At 35.9% G+C, this 22,075-nt stretch overlaps 1 protein-coding gene across 1 annotated transcript in view; it reads right to left on the reverse strand.

Moving 5' to 3' along the window:
* LOC143233180 (protein big brother-like) overlaps positions 1-22,075 on the reverse strand; it is a 31,240-nt gene that overhangs the window by 3,267 nt on the left and 5,898 nt on the right. The window contains exons 4-5 of the mRNA XM_076469145.1: positions 643-759; positions 142-252 (exon numbers count right to left, since the gene is read on the reverse strand). Coding sequence (XP_076325260.1) covers positions 142-252; positions 643-759 — 228 coding nt within the window. The remainder of the gene's footprint in view (positions 1-141; positions 253-642; positions 760-22,075) is intronic.

Here is a 22,075-nt window from a genome sequence, read left to right on the forward strand (position 1 = left end):
GGGAAAAAATCAGGCTTGGGTAGCCATTCATACGGAGCCCTGGGCCTCGTGTATGGTTGCAGCTGGTCCAGAGGATGTGGTGGGTGCACCACTCTACTTTTGAAATAAAAAAAAACCTCTGCTGGGGTCATCTTTACTCACCTCGACCGCTGCCTCCTGCTGAGTACTACGATGAACTCTCTGTTTCTCCTCAAAGTCCCGCACTCGCTGGTTGTATCTTTCAATCTGTTCTCTGAGTATAGCGTCTTCCACCTGCAGTATTGAGGATAAAAATGAGCCGAGAGAAAAACAAAAATATTTTAAACAATGATCTGTAGAGGCGCACACGGTGGCTTCGATTTCCTTTAACTCCTCGGTGGAAACTAAGTTTCGACCTTACCCAACCTGAGATCACATAGTACAATAAAAAACGTCATGGAGTCCGTCTTCACGTGTGTTCGGAAGGACATTATGCTAATGCAATAGTAACGGAAGATTATGTTCTGTTGAAATATGTAGTATGTTCTCTAAGTAAAATAATTTTCATTATTTCACAAATCGTTATTTATCATTTTTCCTTTACAAAAGTTGTTGTTTTAAACTGAAAATGCAGTAAATGATCACCAGATATGTGTTTGCAGTTTCAAATTCCAGTTATCTTACCTTAGCTCTTTCCTCGTCGTATTCCAGGCAACCTACGCCGTCCAGTCTCTTCACATCAATCCATCCTCTCCACCTCACGCAGACTCCATTCATGATAAAACTCGACTTTATATGTACCTACAATTTTCGGAGAAAGTGAGGACTCATTAAGATGTTAACAGTACAGCTTGTATTCTTGTATTTATGAATGCAATTAAACATAAATTCAAATTATGTAGTTAATTAAACAAAAAGAGTCTAAAAGTTTATCAAATCTTTCTTCATGTGTAAGAAAGAAGTATTCAGGTATGTTTTTTTTAGGCTTCACTAAATTCAAACTCACTTCGAAACACCAATTTTATATTGAACTGTGCAAACAAAATGCAAGAAAAATTTTAAAAAACTTTCCTAATAACAAGAGAAAATCTCGACAAATAAGCAATCGCTGTACTTTTGACATTACATGTTTTTCATGTCGTATAAATAGGTCATGGGTTAAAGTAACTGGTTATGTGTCAAAGAGAAATGTACTCGTTTCACATGAATGTGTGCTAATAGGGAGTCAAAATAATAAGCAAAAACACACTTATGTTATTTATAACTCATAATATTTCATAAGACTGAGTTGGTTTGTTTTGAATTTCGCGCAAAGCTATACCAGGACTGCCTGCCCTAGCCGTCCTTAATTTAGTTCTGTAACGCTCGATGGATGGCAGCTAGCCATCATCACTTACTGCCAACTCTTTATCTACCATTTTACCCACGAACAGTGGAATTGAGCGTCACATTATAAACACCTCTAGGTTGGCAAGGTGAGCATGTTCAGTGTGACGAGTATTTGAACCCGCAACCCTCAGATTGCGAGTTGAGCGTCCTAACCACCTGGCCATTTCCGGCCACAGAGTATAGTTAAAAGGGTTAAACATCAAGGTTATTTTTTTTAATATTTAAACGTCTGGTTACTTCTATACAGTATTTTTTCCATTATTAGTTGGCCCGGCATGGAGAGGTGGTTTAGGCACTCATCTCATAATCCGAGGGTTGCGGGCTCGAATCCCCGTCACACCAACCATGCTCGCTCTTTCAGCTGTGGGGGCATTATAATGTGACGTTCAATTCCCCTATTCGTTGGTAAACTAGTAACCCAAGAGTTGGCAATGAGTGGGTGGTAATGACTAGCTGTCTTCCCTTTAGTCTTACACTACTCAATTAGGGACAGCTAGCACAGATAGCCTTCGTGTAGCTTGATAGTAAAATTATAACGCTTCCACGGCTGAAAAGGAGAGCATGTTTAGTAGGACAGGGATTCAAACCAAGGCCCCTCAGATCGTGAGTCAATTGCCTCTAACGACCTGTTCATGTCGGGCACATTATTTTGCCAGATAATAAACTGAGTTGGCAATAGATATTGTGGCGGTTATACGTATGTGCGCCCTAAGGAATGGGTTAGAGAGGACATTTGTCCTCTTACTATCAACAAAATCTGCATGTGTTACAATGTAAACTTAACACCATGGTTAAACAAAATTTTTGTAGTATTTTTATAAAAACTGAATTTGTATTTCGGTTTAAGCACACAAAACATTTTATTTTAGTCCGTTGACTTACACTGTAAAACAGCAGATCGCCCAATGTGACTTTGTTATAAAACACACACACATGTAAAAACTAATTCCCCATACGTACTTTGCCACCCCTCTATCCCTGCCTTCGAAATATTTTTGTGCGCGCCTATGACTGACTATTTGTGTATCTTTGCACAAATATTCTCAACAAACAAACCCTTGGTTTGTAGTTCCTGCACGACTTCTCTCATCACTTCAGGGTAAGGAAATAACATGGTCACACATGCGATAGGTATTCCAGAAAAACCTGAACTACTCGGCAGGAGGTTAACTGAAGTCATTAGAATTCACAACCTCTGTGTAAAGAAAGGATTTATCAACTTGTTGACATTTAACTAGACTTGGAGTAGGTGAAGTTTTTTAGAATGTCACGTGAAAAAAGATGTAGTCAACCTACGTATAATTAATCATTAATCTCCATTTGTATATCAGAATAAGTAAGTTTTTAAAGTTATATAGTCACATAACCTGTTTTATCCGTGTTTATAACGCCGATTTATTTGGCTTTTAAGTGGCTAATGTTTAATAATAACTATCAAGGTTCACTGTTTAAATATAAACAATTTAGTTGACCTGAATATGACCTGAGAAGGTCGAAACGTTGTTCTGCACTTTATTTTAATTAAAGTTTTACTACCCATACCAGCAGTCTTGAGAATACATTTTTATTTCAAGTGGGTTAAAGCGTTCGACTCGTAATCCGAGGGTCGCGGGTTCAAATCTCCGTCGCACCAAACATGCTCGCCCTTTCAGCCGTGGAAGCGTTATAATGTACTATCAATCCTATTATTCTTTGGTAAGAATAGCCCAAGAGTTAGCGGTAGGTGGTGATGACTAGCTGATACCTCCCCTCTAGTGGTTCTCTGCTAAATTAGAAACAGCTAGTGTAAATAGCCCTTGTGTAGCTTTGCTCGAAATTCGAAACAAATAAACCCATATCGATAAAATTGTGGAATTTGACCGTCAATATTATAGCGCGCCTTTGGTCTTAAGCTGCGGAGCGCGTTCTAGCGGAAACAAAGATTAGAAACCAGAATGCCTGAGCACGCTAATCTTAAAATGATGATCTTGCCTCTTTCAGTTTAATATTCCTTTTCGGTGTCTACAACTCAATTCGGCTTCTACAAATGTGTTTGTTTGTTTTTTGAATTTCGCACAAAGCTACTCGAGGGCTATCTGTGCTAGCCGTTCCTAATTTAGCAGTGTAAGACTAGAGGGAAGGTAGCTAGTCATCACCACCCACCGCCAACTCTTGGGCTACTCTTTTACCAACGAATAGTGGGATTGACCGTCACATTATAACGCCCTCACGGCTGAAAGGGCGAGCATGTTTGGCGCGACGGGGATGCGAACCCGCAACCTCAGATTACGAGTCGCACGCCTTAACGCGTTCGACCATGCCGGGCCTCTACAAATGTGAATTATGCAAATATTATACATGAATATATATTTGTACACAAACTTGGTGCATTTGGTTGAGTCTACGATCCATCTGCACTCCAAAGTTGACAAGCAAATTTTTAATTATCTTTGCACCTAGTGAAATTTCCTGAAAGTAAACTTTTCAGTATTATTGTTCACTAAGCCAAAGATCTCTCAGAGAAATCCGTAAAACTCACAATGACTTCTTTCTTTGGCTCGGCATGGCCACGTGGTAAAGGCACTAGACTCGTAATCCGAGGATCGCGGATTTGAATCCCCGTCATAAACATGCTCGCACTTTCAGCCATTGGGGTATTATAAGTTTCGGTTAATCCCACTATTCGTTAGTAGAGTTGGCGGTTGGTGGTGATGACTAGCTGCTTTCCCTCTATTCTTCCACTGCTAAATTAGAGACAGATAGCGCAGAAAGCTCTCGTGTAGCTTTGCGCGAAATTCAAACCAAATCAAACTTTTCTCGTCAACAAGTATGTACAACATACAGATGGAGTCTGATTCAAGAGTGTCTAAATAGTTTAACATACCGTTTTAATTGTTAGTTTCTCACTCGATAATCCAGTTATTTTTTTTAGTTGCCTCAATTTTTGATTTTTTTCCACTTTATTCACAACTTTTCCCATATTGAGATTCCGCGTCTTTTTTTTTTTCCTTCTGAAACTTCAACTTCCTGTTTGCGAAATCCTTTATTAAACACATTTTCTTTGCGCATCGGTGTAAAGAACTCGGGAAAGGTATTACATTATTCTTTTGGTCGTTCTTGCACTGGTTCGCACACTTAATTTCATTTGTCACGATGACTGGGTACTTCACGATGATTGGGTACTTTCAAGAGCACGAGGTAATATTGAAAAAAAGCTTTGAATTCGCTCATCTTCCTGTCCCGCACTCCCAACTTGTTAGTCACAATCTCATGATTACAGATAATCACTGTGGTTTGGGGGTGTAGGAGGTATGAAATTACAATGCTGAGTTCCCACTGTCCTTAAACCCAGAAACTTGACTTAAAAATTGCAAAAAAAAAACTAAAAGAGAAACAAAACATTCATCTCGTGCCAATTTATTTACTGCATATTGCTGCAAAGAAGTATGTCAGTATCCCGAAGAAATGAAAAAAGTTCGTCCCGGAAATCGCCTAACCACTGGACGGTTTCCAGTTCTGAACAAAGGACACAGCCGAATGTTAAATACATAATGAGATAGATTTATGCTCTGTTCAGAAACCTAAATAGAAGATGGGTCAAACACTCCGTAACTATCAAGCTAATATATATATATATATATTGTTCGTATTTGTTTCTTCTGAGAGACTCGAGTCACCTAGTAACTACTGTGGGATTCGGATTGGTTTAAAAAATACACAGCCTTAGGTTACTGTTATTTTCATTATGCGCCCTACATAAACTACAGATAAACTTGTTTTTAATTTTAGAAACATAAGTCGTACAACTGACTGTTTTTGTTGTTGTTTTGCTGGTAAAAAAAAAAAAAAGACATTTAAAAAAATCTTAAATTAACCTTGATCTACGCTGCACTGGATAGCAAGTAGAATATAAGGTATGAAATTACCTAACCATTAATACAAATGTATAACTGATAGTGTGCATACAAACTTTGTTTGCTCCACTATAATTTAGACGTTAAACATTTATTTGCGATTTAAGAAATCTGTGATGAAGAATGAAACCAGGGAAGAAAAAGACCTAGGTTTCATCAGATGAACATTAAACTAAGTTACTGGGATTATTTTTTTCCATATCTATACGTCTTTGCTACTTAACAATCAGCCCCCCGCTAGTACAGAGGTATGTCTACGGATTTACAACGCTAAAATCAGGGGATCGATTCCCCTCGGTGGGCTCAGCAGATAGGCAGGTGTAGATTTGCTATAAGAAAACACACACTTAACCATCAAATCCGCACTATACTAGTCCTACTACCATCTTATGACTTATTTTTGCTGATGTATTTGAACCTTAAGACTAGTGAATGGGTGGGAATGCGAGGGTGTAAATTGCGTGTGACTCGTAATAAGTGAGAATTCCACTCCCTTCACTTACAAAAAGCGAAAAGTCAATTATAATTGCACAGAAAACAAAATCATTGACTACATAGTCAGTAACAAATGAATTGCAGGATATATTTATTTTTACTTACATCTTAAAGTAAATGTTTAGCCTTCCAACCGACAAGAAACTCGTGTTTGATATACAAGTTGCATGCCAGTGGATAATCACTTACTCATGTGCGATGTAGTGTTTCTAATTATTATTCTTTGAAATATGCATGAACTTTTCCTCATTGCTGAGTCAAAAATAACACTTAACACTTCAAGATAGCACTTCGGCCATGTACAGTAAAATAACGTTTTGTTCGAATATACAGGTAAGTTTGTTGTAGTTTTTTTTGGAAAAAATATTTTACTCGTTACAGCCAATCACTTAGCTGGAAAATACTTGATTTGATGAAAATCGACGGAGACTTCACGTGAGCTGGGACTGCAATTAGTGTGATCTATGTCTACCGTCAGATATGGTTGGTTAATGGATACATACCGGAAAGATCGTGATGAGGTCGTAACACGAAAAACCTAATCACCAAGTGATGCAATTAATCTTTCGAATCAATGAGTGCAAAAAAACTGACTTCGGTATAGTTGAGTCTCGAAACGGGAAATTTCTTTAAACGTATGTACAAAAAAAAGTTAAATTAATAGGCAGTTATATGTAGAAAACACATTAAAAATCTGTTTTGACTCACAAAACGTTACGGAGTAAAGGCGAGGTTTTCTTATAGAACAATAGGTTTGGTTTAAATTTTGCGCAAAGCTACACGAGGACTATGTGTGCTAGCCGTCCCTAATTTAGCAGTGTAAGATTAGAGGGAAGGCAACGAGTCATCACCACCCACCGCCAACTCTTGGGCTACTCTTTTACCAACGAATAGTGGGATTGGCCGCCAATAATGCCCCCCACAGCTGAAAGGGCAAGCATGTACGATGTGACGGGGATTCGAACCCGCGACATGAGTTGAGTGCGAAATTCAAAACAAACCAAACCTTTTTTATCCCTCGTTTAATTGTATTGTTCCGTGAGGGTCAACTTATGTTACAATGAATAAAACAGTAGCAGTTAACCACCAGTTAAAATTGATTTGAATTATCCATTTCTTTCATTGGATTCTATGACAATTTAAGTTGGAGATACACTTTAACTGCCATCTCCTTGTTCGTATCATTGCTATCACACCAATACAATGTTTCGGCCATACCCACATCTGAGACAAAGTATCCAAGATTTGCTATATAACCCGTCGTAAACATTGATACCAGTGGATCTGTGATCTTAGTGTATGTTTTGTAGCAGAAGTAAAAAGAAATTTCGTACAATCTGACGTACATACCCATTACTTTAAAAATGCCACACCTTAATCTGACATTACACTGAAAGCAAAAATGCCAAAGCTTATGAAAAAACAAATGGTTTGGGAAGTTTCAAATACAAAGATTTCGAAATGTAATCAAGAAATATAATTCCTGAGTAAAAAGCATCAACTCTAGAATAATGTGCTGCTTGAGAAACAGGTAATATTTATATGTTTGCATCTTTGCAATGTTTATAAAACGTTGCAAATTAATATAAAATATTCTGAAATGATCTTACGAACACGACAATTACGGAACACAAATTATATACGTAGTTTTAAGGATGTTTTAGACAAGTACTTAAAGTTAGGTAATATATAAAGCTAGTTCGTTCATAGTTGCTTGTACCAAACCCCATATTTTCTTAATTGTTGGGTGAAGGGGACAACGAAACTTAATATTAGATTAATACTTAACACTAGTGACAATATTACCCGGATCTTACACAAAAATTGTTGTGGAAGACAAAAAAAATAAATTTTCTTACACACAGTAGGAAAGACTGGAGGACGTGGTCAAATAACGGAAAACTAAAAAAGAAAAACTATTCAAACCAGGGAAAACAAACGTGTCTTCCACTATACAGAATTAACAAATGTATTTCTTTTAACTAGTTATAGCTTTCGTTTATATCTCTTTGCAATCTCTGTTAACTTGACACCGTCTGAACGTATTTCTCTGGTCATTATTATGGTTATTAAATTACAGTTTTGTCATTTCTCAAAGTTATGTTCGTGTCTTCGTAATCTCTAAAATCCAGTTTCTATCGGCCCGGCATGGCCAAGCGTGTTAAGGCGTGCGACTCGTAATCTGAGGGTCGCAGGTTCGCATCCCCGTTGCGCCAAACATGCTCGTCCTTTCAGCCGTAGAGGCGTTATAATGTAACGGTCAATCCCACTATTCGTTGGTAAAAGAGTAATCCAAGAGTTGGCGGTGGGTGGTGATGACTAGCTGTCTTCCCTCTAGTCTTACACTGCTAAATTAGGGATGGCTAGCACAGATAGCCCTCGAGTAGCTTGGTGCGAAATTCAAAAACAAACAAACCAGTTTCTATCCCTTTAATATTTTGTTCCCTTCCATTTTAAAAATTATTTATAGACCCGCGTAAGTAATGTTCCTTTTAACAGTATTTTTCTTAGAGTGTTCAACGCAGTAAATACTTAATTTAAAATATTTTTAAATTGAGTGTTCAACGCAGTAAATACTTAATTTAAAATATTTTTAAATTTTAACCCTTCAATGATTTTGTTTAAGCCTTTTCTTTTTATATAACACGGTTTAAACTGCCCGACGAAAGGGTTTTGCCCGAAACATTGTAAATAAATACAAAATATCCTGAAATTATGTTACGCACACAACAATTACGGAACATAAATTACATACGTAGTTTTAAAATTATGTTTTGCACAAGTATTTAAAAGTTAAACATTATACGCTGAGTATAAAATAATATGACAGTATAAGTCTTAAGTTCTACATAACACTGATTTCAGTTTAAGTTTATGATGTTAGAAAAACACGTAGAGTCAAGAAGTCTTGATAGAAATGTATAGAAACCTATAATAAGATATCTTTCGAAAGGTTATCATTCTTCAGTGGTTATAGGTTTTTATTCATTTCAGTTTAAGCTTGATATATAAAAGTAATAAAGCAGAATTGTGTGAAGCTTGATGTTACTGTTTTCATTGTGATTTAGCACTCGATATGTTAGCAGTAATTACGGATATAACACACACTATTCGCCGATTTCAAACGGTTGATTTACTTACAGTAAACAGTGAATGCATCTAAACAATTTCGTAATGGTTGTGTGCTGGACTCGAGCTCAAGCAAGTTGTTCATGTGTCATGCGCGATTGAGGTACACTATGTTATTCATGTATATTGCTTTCACCATGTTCATCACATATTGATGGGGGTCACTTCCCCAGCGTATTCTGCAACGAATCAGTAACGCCAGTCACACGCCTCTCTCCATTTAATATTTATTGGGACAAACTATGTACGAGCTATGAATTAATAAGTACTAGTGTACTCGTAATATAAATGAGAAGTTAGAACTTCAAGCAAAATATAAGGAGGCATACGAATTTGTTTATACAAATGTAAATGTAGAAAATACCCGAAAGGGCAATATGTTATAGAACAGTGATGTAAAATGACAGAATACTAATTACATGCAGTGCTCTAACTTTTGGAAAACTATTTTATTAAGATTGAAAAGTCCACTAAACGTAAACATGGCGTCATAAGTTCCAAAACTCAGCCATCTTACATTCATGTCATACTCCATCACACTGTATTACTATATTGTAATCTCCGCCCCAGGTTACCTCCAAGAGAAGCAGTTGCCACGGCAACCGAATCAGCCAAAATCGACATGGATGTAACCTCTTAACGAAAGCCTTATATAACCTCTACATGCAAGGTGGAAACAACTGAGTCGCCCCATAAGAAACTGTGCAATCGATACAGTAGTAGCTTACAGGCATTAATATTCGCTGTTTATCTACACATCGTATAACCTTCGGAGGTACGTTCTAATACAAGCAAAGAACAAATCCAGAAATAAATTATACAAGTCAAGATTTTTTTATATATTAAAATTCAGGAGCGTTTTTCGTTTGTTTGTTATTGTTTTTGTCCATGTAAAGATATTCGACACAAACGACCTCTGGTTATATATTTATCAATCTCCTGACAAATAATAAACTGGGAGATGTTGAACTTATAAATGAAATGTGACGTTAGTGAATACACACGAAACGTTAACTACAGTCAGTTTTATTGTTATACGAACATATTTTCTTGATAATACGTATAAACTGACCTTTTGTTTTCGTCTGCAGATGGATAGTTTTTATATATTTACAACAAATAAGTAAAAACAATTCAATTAGTATATGTATTAATAGAAACCTCCAAACGATTAAATGTATAACGTTAAATTTTTTGACACAAGCTATTTCACACGTCTCGTTTTTGCAAATATCGTATAATTTACTAAACGTCCTAAAGAAGTGAGCGAGGTTAAAATGTAAATATTTACAGTTATTCCACGTCATACACTGATAGTCTAATAAAGATCTAATAGGAAATAAATATATGCAACACACGAGTTGCTTTTGAACGAACGGTGCAGGCTAGACCCACATGTCGTGGAGCCGTTGAGAGCCCAAGTATATAGCAGGGAACTCCGTATTTCTAGGATTAACAGAATATGATACTCTGGCTGTTATTGCATGCTATGACAATATCCTGTCACGACTCAACGGGAGATCATGCGGGAGCTACGAGAAATCCGCATGCCGCCAACACACCTCGTGTTAAACGTGCCAGGATCGCGTGCTAAGCCTAATTTGACCTGTCATCGCCCGAGCTACTTCGTGCTCTCCGTAAAACACACAAGGGTATTTTCACTTGTAAATCGAATCTTCAGACAAGCATCTAAGCACAGACAAAAGAACATCACGAAAACAAACTACGCCATTGTTCAGACGTCAGTTGGAATACTTGATGGTTTTATGTAAGCTCCAATTTCCTTATAGATATATTTTATATATATATATATATAAAAGTTTGGAGGTTGCCAGTTCATAGTTAACATTCGTTTGAATGAGCTTCTACAATATTATATTGTATCTTTTTTTTTTTTAATTTCTTACTTATATGAAACTTTTGTCATGAACCTTTTTTTAATTTATGGAAATACTAAAAATTGTTCGCAGGGAATCTTTTATTATTAATACTAATACTGCACTCTTTGTACTTACAAGAAGATCCGTATCAGATTTATTTGTTTAACTTTTTCACGTAAAGTAACACCAATAGCTACTTATACATAACTGTCTCTTGTTTTGATCCAATAAATTAGAGGGAAGGTGGATAGTCAACAGTACTCCTGTTACTGACTTTTAGCGACTCTTGCCTTATCGAATAGTGGTATTTGACCATCATTATTATAGCGCAACCCCTAAATGCTCAGGACATTTTCGCGACAATTGCACACGAATAATTAATCCTCAGTCGGGCATGTTAACCACTTGTCACGCCTGGCTCACGCTATTTCTTGTAACTCGCTTGTCTTGTCAAGTTGATTATAACGGCATTCGCGCCAACAAAATTTGAATGATAGCGAGGCTTAATACACAAATAGACAAGCTGTAAATAGGCAGAAGTTGTAGCTTATTTGTTGATTCATTCCGTGTGATAGCGAGGCTTGGAAGATATATATCCCAAATTACCTGCGTAACAAAGAGAAATATACTGGCGCATGGAGTGTGGGTGGGATTGTCAGTGAAGCGAATAGTTTGTAGATGGACAATTCAACACCAAAACAAATCTTGATTCCAGGTGAGTTCCCGCGCTCATTCAATACAACATTGATTCTAAAAGCTCGCTAATGTATTTGGTTATGGTAGTTGGGCGCGGACAATCGAGCTGCTATTATATGACCTGAGCCAACTTAATATAATGGACTTTTTTAGTGATGTAGTTGGTAATGTCATGAGAAATGTCAGTTACTATAAACGAAAATATAAACCTCACTGATATCGTAAAAGAACACACCAATATTACATTGTTTTTCTATGTATGTCATTATTCTTAACTAACGTATGATTTTTCAGTAAAGCGTGGACTAATGGTGATAATTTTAAATGTAGAACTGTATACTCAAGATATAGGACATCAAAATTACTCTCTTGCAGAAATGTATTTTGAAGTAAAGTAATTCATTATATTTTTTTTATAACTTATTTCACATCGATTGATTAGGAATCTTTTTTTTAATTATCATGCCGTAATAGTATTTTAAATTATAATGTTTATTGCTTAAATGTTTTAATAAAAAATATTTTGTATTTTCAACCTGAATAGCATCTTGTATGGTACTTATGCTAAGCAGCTGGGTTAAAAAAAAAATAATCAAGGTTCAGGCAGGCATAACCTTCCATTATTTAGAGCTGCTGACCACAGGAAATACAGTCAGCAGCACTCGCCGCCTGCACGGGAACTCTTAAACAAATAGCGGAAGTGACTGTCACGTGTCTTTCGCTCCTACGTCTGAAAGAGCTGAGGTGTTCCGCATCATATCGTAATTCTTATCTAGGATTTATGATCCACGACCTAGGATGCTAACATAGCCCTTCTTGAAGAAACGTAAAAGAATGATTAAAACATATTGCTTACTTTTATTTTGGTGAAAGTACTTATTGTTTTACTAAGAATTATTCAATGTACTTTGTTTAACATTATAAAAATATGCATCCAGTAAGTAAAATATCTCTGTAAACATTTTAATCGATTGTATCTTACATATATTTAAATATATATTTTTAAGTAGGACATTATGCGCACCTTTACTAGAAGAAAACATACCTAATTCTCCAATTTATATAGTTTGTTTTAATTAATATATGAATCTATGTTAAGGAATATTGAAATGAAAATCTACGTGTAAACATATTTTACGTTTTCCTAATTTAACAAAACTTTTAAAAAAAGTTTATCACTACATATAGCTTTATATTTATTTTTTCAGAGTAGATTTTAGTCCAAAAATCTCTAACATTTCAACAGAGTAAATACGTTTAATTCATCATTTTAACGCTTGTAAAATTTCAGAAATTTAGAATACAGCTGAATCGTATTTGCAAATATCCGAAGTCATTTGTAACTTTAAAACTTGACATCACCTACAAAGTTTCATTCCTTTAGTAATTAATCAAAACGCTGTAAAGTTGAAGCATATTTTGCAGATCATTTTAACATTAAGTAGGTTTATAATAACACATGCAGTTCACCCAACCAGTTTCTGATTGTCAAGGTGTTGTGCAACCGAATCTAGTAAGATCGTACAAATAAATCTCTGTCGTACCAAATTATGCTCGCTCTTTCAGCCGTGGGGATGTTATTATATTACGGTCAATCCCACTATTCATTGGTAAAAAAAATAGCACGGGAGTTGGTGGTGGGTGGTGATGACTAGCTTCCTTCCCTCTGGTCTTACACTGCTAAATTAGGGACGGCTAGCACAGATAGCCCTCGTATAGCTTTGCGTGAAATTCAAATCAAACCAAAAGCGTACATACATTGCCAAATGTGCTTGTTATCGTGATGTTTCTCAACTATATCCGCAATATCACGCTCATTTATCAACAGATAGAATGTTAACTTTGTCCTGAACAGGACCATATTGTTATTTTTGAAAAAGCAAAGCTCGTTAGGATTACCACTCTTGTATTTACATACATTTCTTTGTCTTAAACAGCAATGTGTTTTACGCTTCAGTATAAAAGAAACTGCAACTCTATTTTGATCTACAACATTACGAAGCAATGCGAACGAGGAAGAGATGTCAGTGTAACTAATAATACAGAAATAAAATGTGCTTGAAATACATGAACAACCTTGCTTGTGCTATCAGTCTTATCCTATTTCTGACCATAAAAACAAAACTTTTATACGGAGAGGCTGCTCGATTTAACGCTCGAAATACTGAAAAATAAAAAAGCCTCAAAAGTGGAACCATCAAACGAAGAACAAATAGTTCGAATACAGTTCTTATCTAACCCAATAAAAAAACAAACGAATTTAGTTTTACTCAACTTTTTAATTATTTTATTATTTCCAACTTGTTTACAGTTAATTACGTAATATATCTATATCCATTATCTACGGAATTTATATATTACGTTAATATCAATATACGTCTATAAGTTTAATACTTTCTTATTATTGTTTCAGGGAAACATTAATTCTTCAAGTGTGTATATAGTACACTAAGATATATCTTCTTATATATAAAACTTAAATATTTAACTTGTTACCTTTTTGTTTATTCGACTTAGTTTTTTATATAAACATTCGTATCAAAACGTGCTGCAATTTAAGAAAGTTATTTAAACAATTCCTATCAAGTAATTGCTAGTATTTCTACAACTGACAAATGTGTGCGGATATACAATATTTTGTACTCATAATGTACTCGCACACTTCATTGTTATCAGATGGGTTACAACAAACTAAATATGAGCTGTTCAATAAACAAAAACAACTTTTCTGACGGCTAACGTTGCACTGTTCCATTTGCTTTCACTGCAATTCTTATTACTATCTTTATTAACAAAGACACTTTCGCGGTATTATGATGTTTAAATTTTTTCTAAAAAAACTGTAGTTTCTTCTAAAAATTCATACAATTAAGTTCAAAGTTCGTGCAAAGCTACAAAAGGTCTATCTGCGCTTGCGTCGCTAATTTTGCAGTGTAAGACTAAAGGGAAGGCAGCTGGTTACAAATACATATATAACAAATGTTATGAAAATGGAGAAAAAGAAACTTCCTTAAAACGAAATAAATTTATCATTCTTAGATAACTCGCTTTTTAATTTTGGTATGGTAACAAGTCAAAATGTTTCAATATGGTTATTTTTAAGAGAAATCAAAGTTCTGATTCCTAAATCAGGATATTCAGAGTTCGTAGTTATTTATATACGTCAAAAATGTAAGATTTATGATGTGAAATGCATTTTATATCACATTATTTCTAACAATTAATTATGACAAGTTTGTGTAGATAAACAAGGTGTAGACAAAAATTGTTTGTACTAGGACAGGAGAAATGACACGAAACTTGAGCTTATCAAATTGTACATTATTCATAATAAAGCTTTTATTTTTTTACGTTTGTAGAGCAACAACTTTGAAAACTTAAGCAGACAAACCTTTCAACTTTTGTTTTTCGCATTTGATGATTAAAAGCTATTGATTTTAAGAGGCAGCTATGTATATTTAGTTTACCTCAAAGTTTCCGGGGTTCTGTATCGTAAAAGGAATGTTTACTATAGTTCCGAATTTTCTACGTATTCGTTGCTCGAAATATTACAAGCTTTAAGTAAAATGTACAAGTTTGTTGTACTCAAAACAAGTCACATGTATTACAAAAGTATCTGCATTCAATATATGTCTTTGAACTGACGGCATCAATCTGACTCGGTCTGTGACAAGTAGGGGTTGCAAAACGATGTATGTTGTCCACGTGAATAGAAATACTTTTGCAGTCGATAAATTGTATATTATATTTGCACAGCCTCTACAACCTCCAGAATGCATGCACAACATATGCTTGTTTTCAGAAATTGTGTAGATTATATCTGTTATATTATTTTTCTCTACAACGAACTCGTGGCATACGCACTTTGATCTCAATCGTGTACATAGGGTGATATGAACCAAATTAAAACGTGGTCATAGAAAACATTTAGGACAGGCGAGAACATTATCTATTGACTCAGACCCAGCATGGCCAGGTGGTTAAGGCGCTCAGCTCGTAATCCGAGGGTCGCGGGTTCGAATCCCCGTCACACAAAATGTGCTCGCCCTTTCAGCCGTGGGAGCGTTATAACGTTACGGTCAATCCTACTATTCGTTAGTAGAATAGTAACCCAACAGTTGGCGATGAGTGGTGATGACCACCCTTTTCTCTAGTCTTGCACTGCTAAGTTACTGACGGCTAATGCAGATAGCCCTCGCGTAGCTTTGCGCGAAATTAAAAAAAAAAAAACATAAAATGTACGTATGTGCCAGTACACATGGGAACTGGCAAAATACGGCTATTTTGTGTATTAAGATGTTTCTGTGGTATAAAATTAGCTTCCGTCTTTTTTTTTTTCTTTCTTTCTGGCTTCGTCTGGTGTTTAGGATGCTCAACTAGCAATGTGCGAGTCGCAGAATCGAATCCCTATTGCCGATCGCACTCGTACGTGTAGGTACTATAATATCACAGTTAATCGCACTGTTCGTTGGTCAAAAATATAGCCCAAGAGCTAGTAGTTGGTGGTTCTGATTAGCAACCTTCCACCTTGTCTTTCATTGCTAAATTTCTACTTGAGAAGGTGGGCACCACCACCTACATCTGCCAGAGGATCACTGATGGTACATCAGTATCTCAGAATCTTAAGAATTGTTACAGTTCATGTTTTGGAGTTGAAATGTGAGAGCATCTTGAGATAAAGCATATGATGTATCAGTTTCAATACTAATGATGACCTTACCTTTCAAATTATTATTTGATATAATATAACATTTTGTTTATTACCGGTCAATATAGATCGGCGAAGAAAAGCATAGGCGTCCATAGACTGCAATATATTAAATAATTCTCTGGTTTTCTCTGGTCACAATGTCCAGTTTAAAGAATTGGCTAAAGATGTTGGAAGAAACACTATCTATGTTCAAATACATAAGAAACCCAAGTGGTTGTGAGACTACTTCTAACAATGATGGTATTTTTCTTTACATTTTTAGGGCTATGAGGGACCCATTAAAAAAAAATAGTTTTGCCCCCAAGAAATTTGGTGCATTAAAAGTTTTGAGCAATTTATTTAAAGATCCAATAAGGTCAAGATCCCATTAGTAATTATAGGGTTAAACGTGTAACATATTAAATATAGTTGCTGCATATTTTGTAGTTTCTGACAAGTGGTGGAAGTGACCGTTCAATAAAAACGGTCATTTGTCTTTAATTTAAAACGCTACCGCAGAGTCACACACAACATTGTTGAAGACGGTCACATTTCTGTTAAAGAGTTCAACTTGCTCCTGGCTCGTGTTGATTATCTCGTGAATGTTTGAAAGCAGCACCGACAAGTGTGCAAATACTGTAATAGGAGGAGGGAATCGGGGCATTAAAGCACGAGACATCGTGGTGACCCTCCAGCTTGGACCACCTGGGGTGCTAACTTTTTCTCACAAACTATAGTAGGTGGTAATACGGGGAGTAAAGAGTAACAAGTTCCCCTTTTCAGAACAATCTTGGTTTATGACTAGACCATAGGATTCACCTCTAAGAAGACCTGGAAAGTTCTTTTGTAGAAACTAATTTGTAGCGGTTCTATTGAAAGAGTGCCGAGTGACTTACACATTGCCGCCAGCGCTTGAGAAACTAGGTACTCACTAGTTTTCGCCATAGACACATGCTCACCTCACAGAAATAGCGTTGTTGTGGTAGATCACATGTAGCTGATGGCTGGAAAAAAAAACATCTTAGTCGACAAATTTAGTATTTCAATCCTATTCACCAGTTTCGATTTCTGGCGTTTATCATGAATTTTGTAGAGATATTCAGGACGTTGCTGCGCTAAACTGTTACATTTAATAAATATATGCAGCCTTATAACTAGCTTGATGTTTGGCCCGGCATGGCCAAGCGTGTTAAGGTGTGCGACTCGTAATCTGAGGGTCGCGGGTTCGCATCCCCGTCGCGCCAAACATGCTCGCCCTTTCAGCCGTGGGGGCGTTATAATGTACGGTTAATCCCACTATTCGTTGGTAAAAGAGTAGCCCAAGAGTTGGCGGTCGGTGGTGATGACTAGCTGCCTTCCCTCTAGTCTTACACTGCTAAATTAGGGACGGCTAGCACAGATAGCCCTCGAGTAGCTTTGTGCGAAATTCAAAACAAAAACAAAAAACAAGCTTGATCTTTAAACATTAAGTTTATATGTATACACATTGTGGTCCAGCTTATCTGAATCACAAGAAGGTATTCTGGGTATCTGCAGTTTTACTCATTACAAATATAAGTGTGTGTGTGTGTGTGTGTGTGTGTGTGTGTGTGTGTGTGTGTGTGTGTGTGTGTGTGTGTGTGTGAAACATAATATTTTATGTGTTTGGATGAAGCAATACTTGGATTTTATACCAATGCCTAAATAACGAAAAAAAAAAACCCATAGTAAACTCATGTACCCAACTATAATGCACACAACACGAAAGTACCACAGGCATCTGGTTGGGCAACGTTTTCTAAAGCAAACTGCTTGTTCTGGATTCTATAACCTTTGATTATGTCAGTTTAGTTAAGGAATCCCACTTTTTAAGTAATCTTACCAGCTGAACAAGAAGAAATTTCAATCGACAATCAATAGAAATTTCAATTAAAATGCCTTTTTTTTTTTAAACAAGAGGATAGACAATGAGAATTGTCCAGTTTATCATTGGATAGAAGTCTTAAACACTGACCTGCGTTGTCTTTTTTTACGCATCTCATAAAGTAGACCCTAGTGATACAGCCTGGGACTAATAATGCTAAAAACCGGGTAGGTACAACATAGATACCTCACTGTGTACATTTATACTTAACTATAAACAAAATAATTAATTAATAAATTTTTAAAGTTGAAATAGTTTTTTACTTAACCTTCTCGTTAGATTATACAAAAAAGTTATCTATAACTATAATATTTATCTGAAAAAAAATTACACAAACCGTTAATTAAAATGTATTTCATCACAGAAATATGCAAATAAAGCATTTAATATAATACACGATTAAAATTAATTTGAAAGCGGATATAAATATAAATAATGTGTTCAGAACGTTTGTCAGGGTGGACTGCTCAAGATTACACCAGATTGCAAACTGCATTTGTAGTGATACTAAAACTTAGGTAACTTAGTATATCTCACAATCTAAGCATAGTTCTATTGGGCTTTACCGTATATTGCTAGGACATCCCTACCCAAAACCACTACCTCTAACCTCAGTTAACCGCTCTCAAACCAGCTTGGCAATTACATGTCAGCCATAGTTTCTGTGGAAAGCAGAAAAATAAAGTTGTAAACCTCAAACAATCGATGAGAATTGTCAAGCTGTAAAACCACACGTTAATATCATGTTAAATCTTTCAAGCTGTGGACAAAACGTTCAGTCTATGTAGCGAAAACGTAACTTGTAACTTGTATTAAACATGGCGAATTTTTAACTTCATAATAGTTTGCTTGTTTGGGATATTCGTGTAAAGCTAAAACAATGGCCACCGCAGTAATCGGGGATAATTTTGAATGGTAGATGGAAAGGAACGCATCTAACACACACACCTAATGTTCCAGCTATAATATGCTATAAAAATATGTTCAAACATAAAATATCTTGTTTGGATTTAGGTAAATCCACTGCTATAATTAATCCAATCCTGCTTACAGTAAAATTCTATATATTATTGTTCAGGTTAAAGGGATTAACTATTCTTCATTAGCGCCCCCTTGTGGCACAGTGGTATGTCTGCGTATTTATACTGCAAAAAATTGGGTTTCGATACTCGTGGTGAGCAGAGCACAAATAGCCCATGTGTAGCTTTGTGCCTTATAACAAAACAAGCAATGTTGATCATTATATGTTCCCGACTTAATATTTACAATAAACAAGTGGGTAAATATAGAATTAAAGAAATATTGAATTACACAGAGATAAAACTGGTTAAATAAGAATGACGGAAAAGAAGAAATAAATAAAAACAACAGCTACAATTTGTGACGAAAATATATCATTTGGGCGTCGTTATGTTTTTCGTAATTACAAACAATTTCTCTTTAATAATGATACAAAACAAATGTGGAAGGGGAGTTTGTGGTCCCTTTTAAAATATGGTCTATTTTGTATTTTTTTTGTTTTGAATAATGTTTAACCATAATCTAGTTTGAATAAGACGTGTTTTGAATAAGTTAAGCTATTTTTTAGAAGAAGGTTTGTTTGTTTTTGAATTTCACGCAAAGCTACTCGAGGGCTATCTGCGCTAGCAGTCTCTAATTTAGCAGCGTAAGACTAGAGGGAAGGCACCTAGTCGTCACCATCCTCCACCAACTCTTGGGCTACTCTTTAACCAACGAATAGTGGAATTGACCGTCACATTATAACGCCTCCATGGCTGAAAGGGCGAGCATGTTTGGTGCGACGGGGATTCGAACCCGCGACCCTCGGGTTACGAGTCGAACGCCTTAACCACCTGGGCGTGCCGGACCATTAACAAGAATTTTAACAGCTAACAGTTAAAAATATTCTCATGCAAAATGGAATCGAAGAATTTGTTTTTACACCTAGCTAACATAAAACTAATCGTTTCTGAAGTCATACGTTACAATAAGTTTAATAACAACAACAAAAAAAAAGACACTGTAGTAACAACGACTCCATTATGCCTGTCTCTGAAATTTTTTTGTTGTGGAATATTTCATACGAAAACACAAAGAACTTTATTACAGGCCGTCGAAAATAAATTGTTTAATAACCGACAAAAATACGGCCGGTGCTTTGCACACACGAAAAAAAAAAAAAACGTAACATCTAAACGTGTTAAGCATGCGATTCACCTGCAGCAAACCCGGCGCTGTTTCTCTCTATTTATCGATATTTCTCAGGTGTGACGCGGAATCACCTTCCGCGCTATACCAAGCGTGAAGCTTACGCACTTGCCCGAGTTCTTCCTGGCTGTAGCGATCCGTCACCACGGAGCTGATGCTTGACATAGTTGTTTCCATCGTCAAGGAACGTTCACATGCGCTTCTCAAGCTTTGGAAGATGCCCAAGCGTTAAGTTCAATGTGATTCATGTTCAGTGTGTTGCTGAGTATGTATAAATATTATTATAAATGTAACCATGTTTGCTTCGTTGTTAAGAGCAAAGCTTCAGAAATAGGTTACGTGTGTTGTGCCTGCCACAGGTGTCAAAACTAGATTTGTAGTGTTACAAGTCCTCAGACTTACTGGCGAGTCATATGGTGCAGAAACTCAGATATGATATTAGGCCTAAAGTTAAAAGAGCGGGAAAAAGTTCAAATTCATTAAATTGAAGAATTAACAATAATTACAAAGTTTTTCTTAGTTCTGCCTTCGTTTAGTAAGACTGGCAGAACTAAGACAGTTCTAACCATTGCTACACACACACACCTAATGTTCCAGCTATAATATGCTATAAAAAGCTGTCACTTTCAGTTGTTATAAATATTACAGTCAACCACGCTTTGTAGCTGCTCTGTTTTTTGTCAGTGTTTCCAAATTATAGATACCTATGTTGTAGGCCTGGAGTCTCTAGCCTAGGCGCTTAGTACACGTGTCACTTGAGGTGCCATTTAAGTACAAAAACTGTTATTTAAATTTTGAACAGAATTGTGAGGTGAAATAAAACAAATTATAGAGCCTTTCTATACACATTTAAAAGAAAATAACTATTTCGTGCGAATGAAAATTACCACAATGCCAATAACTACCATTCATATTAAGAGTACTTTAATATTTAAATTGTGAACAGAGCTACTTACAAAAAAACATTACACGTGTTACTCTTCGTCCTCACACGAAGACGGAATTTTGTAAACATCTATATATAATATAATATAATATCATGATTTCCCATGCACATGTATGTGGGGAATTTTATTAGAGTTCGTTCATGAAGGTACATTAGTTTATGTATACAAAACTTTCCCATCATTTATATCAGAGAAACAAACGACGACAAGTAATTCTTCTTGAAACTGAAAAAAATGTCAGCTTTGTCATAACCGAGTTGATAACCATTTTCGAATCATTCACAGAGACTCCAACTTTATGGCGTTTTGTACACGAAAACATTCCAAAGAATGTTTTATTTGTTTCTCACGAAAATGTCACAAGTTCCGTTGTTAGATTCACATCCGTCCTGATATAACCCAAGACAAGTTTCTTTGTTTTTTTAATTTCGTGCAAAGGTACACGAGGGCTATCTGCGTGTAATCTAACAGTGTAAGACTAGGGTGAAGGCAGCTAGTCATCACCACCCACCGCCAACACTTGGGCTACACTTTTACCCACGAATAGTGAGATTGACCGTAACATTCTAACGTCTCCATGGCTAAAAGGGCGAACATGTTTGGTGTTACGGAAATACAAGCCCGCGACTCTCAGATTACGAGACGAGTGACCTAACAACCTGGCTATGCCGGACCTCCCATGATAAGAATATAATAAAACTGTAGATAAGGTTCGAATAACATGGATATGATACACAAGTAAAAAAAAAATGTGAATATAATATGTATTTTCAATTATTAAAATCTTAAGAAATTAAAAACTTACTAGATATATAGCTAGTACTTTTAATAGCCTTTAACTGTTTCTGTTTCTTATGGTACAATTCATATGCAAAAGTTATTTTCAC

The sequence above is a fragment of the Tachypleus tridentatus genome, chromosome 12 (genome assembly GCF_004210375.1).
Source record: "Tachypleus tridentatus isolate NWPU-2018 chromosome 12, ASM421037v1, whole genome shotgun sequence".
Taxonomy (NCBI): domain Eukaryota; kingdom Metazoa; phylum Arthropoda; class Merostomata; order Xiphosura; family Limulidae; genus Tachypleus; species Tachypleus tridentatus.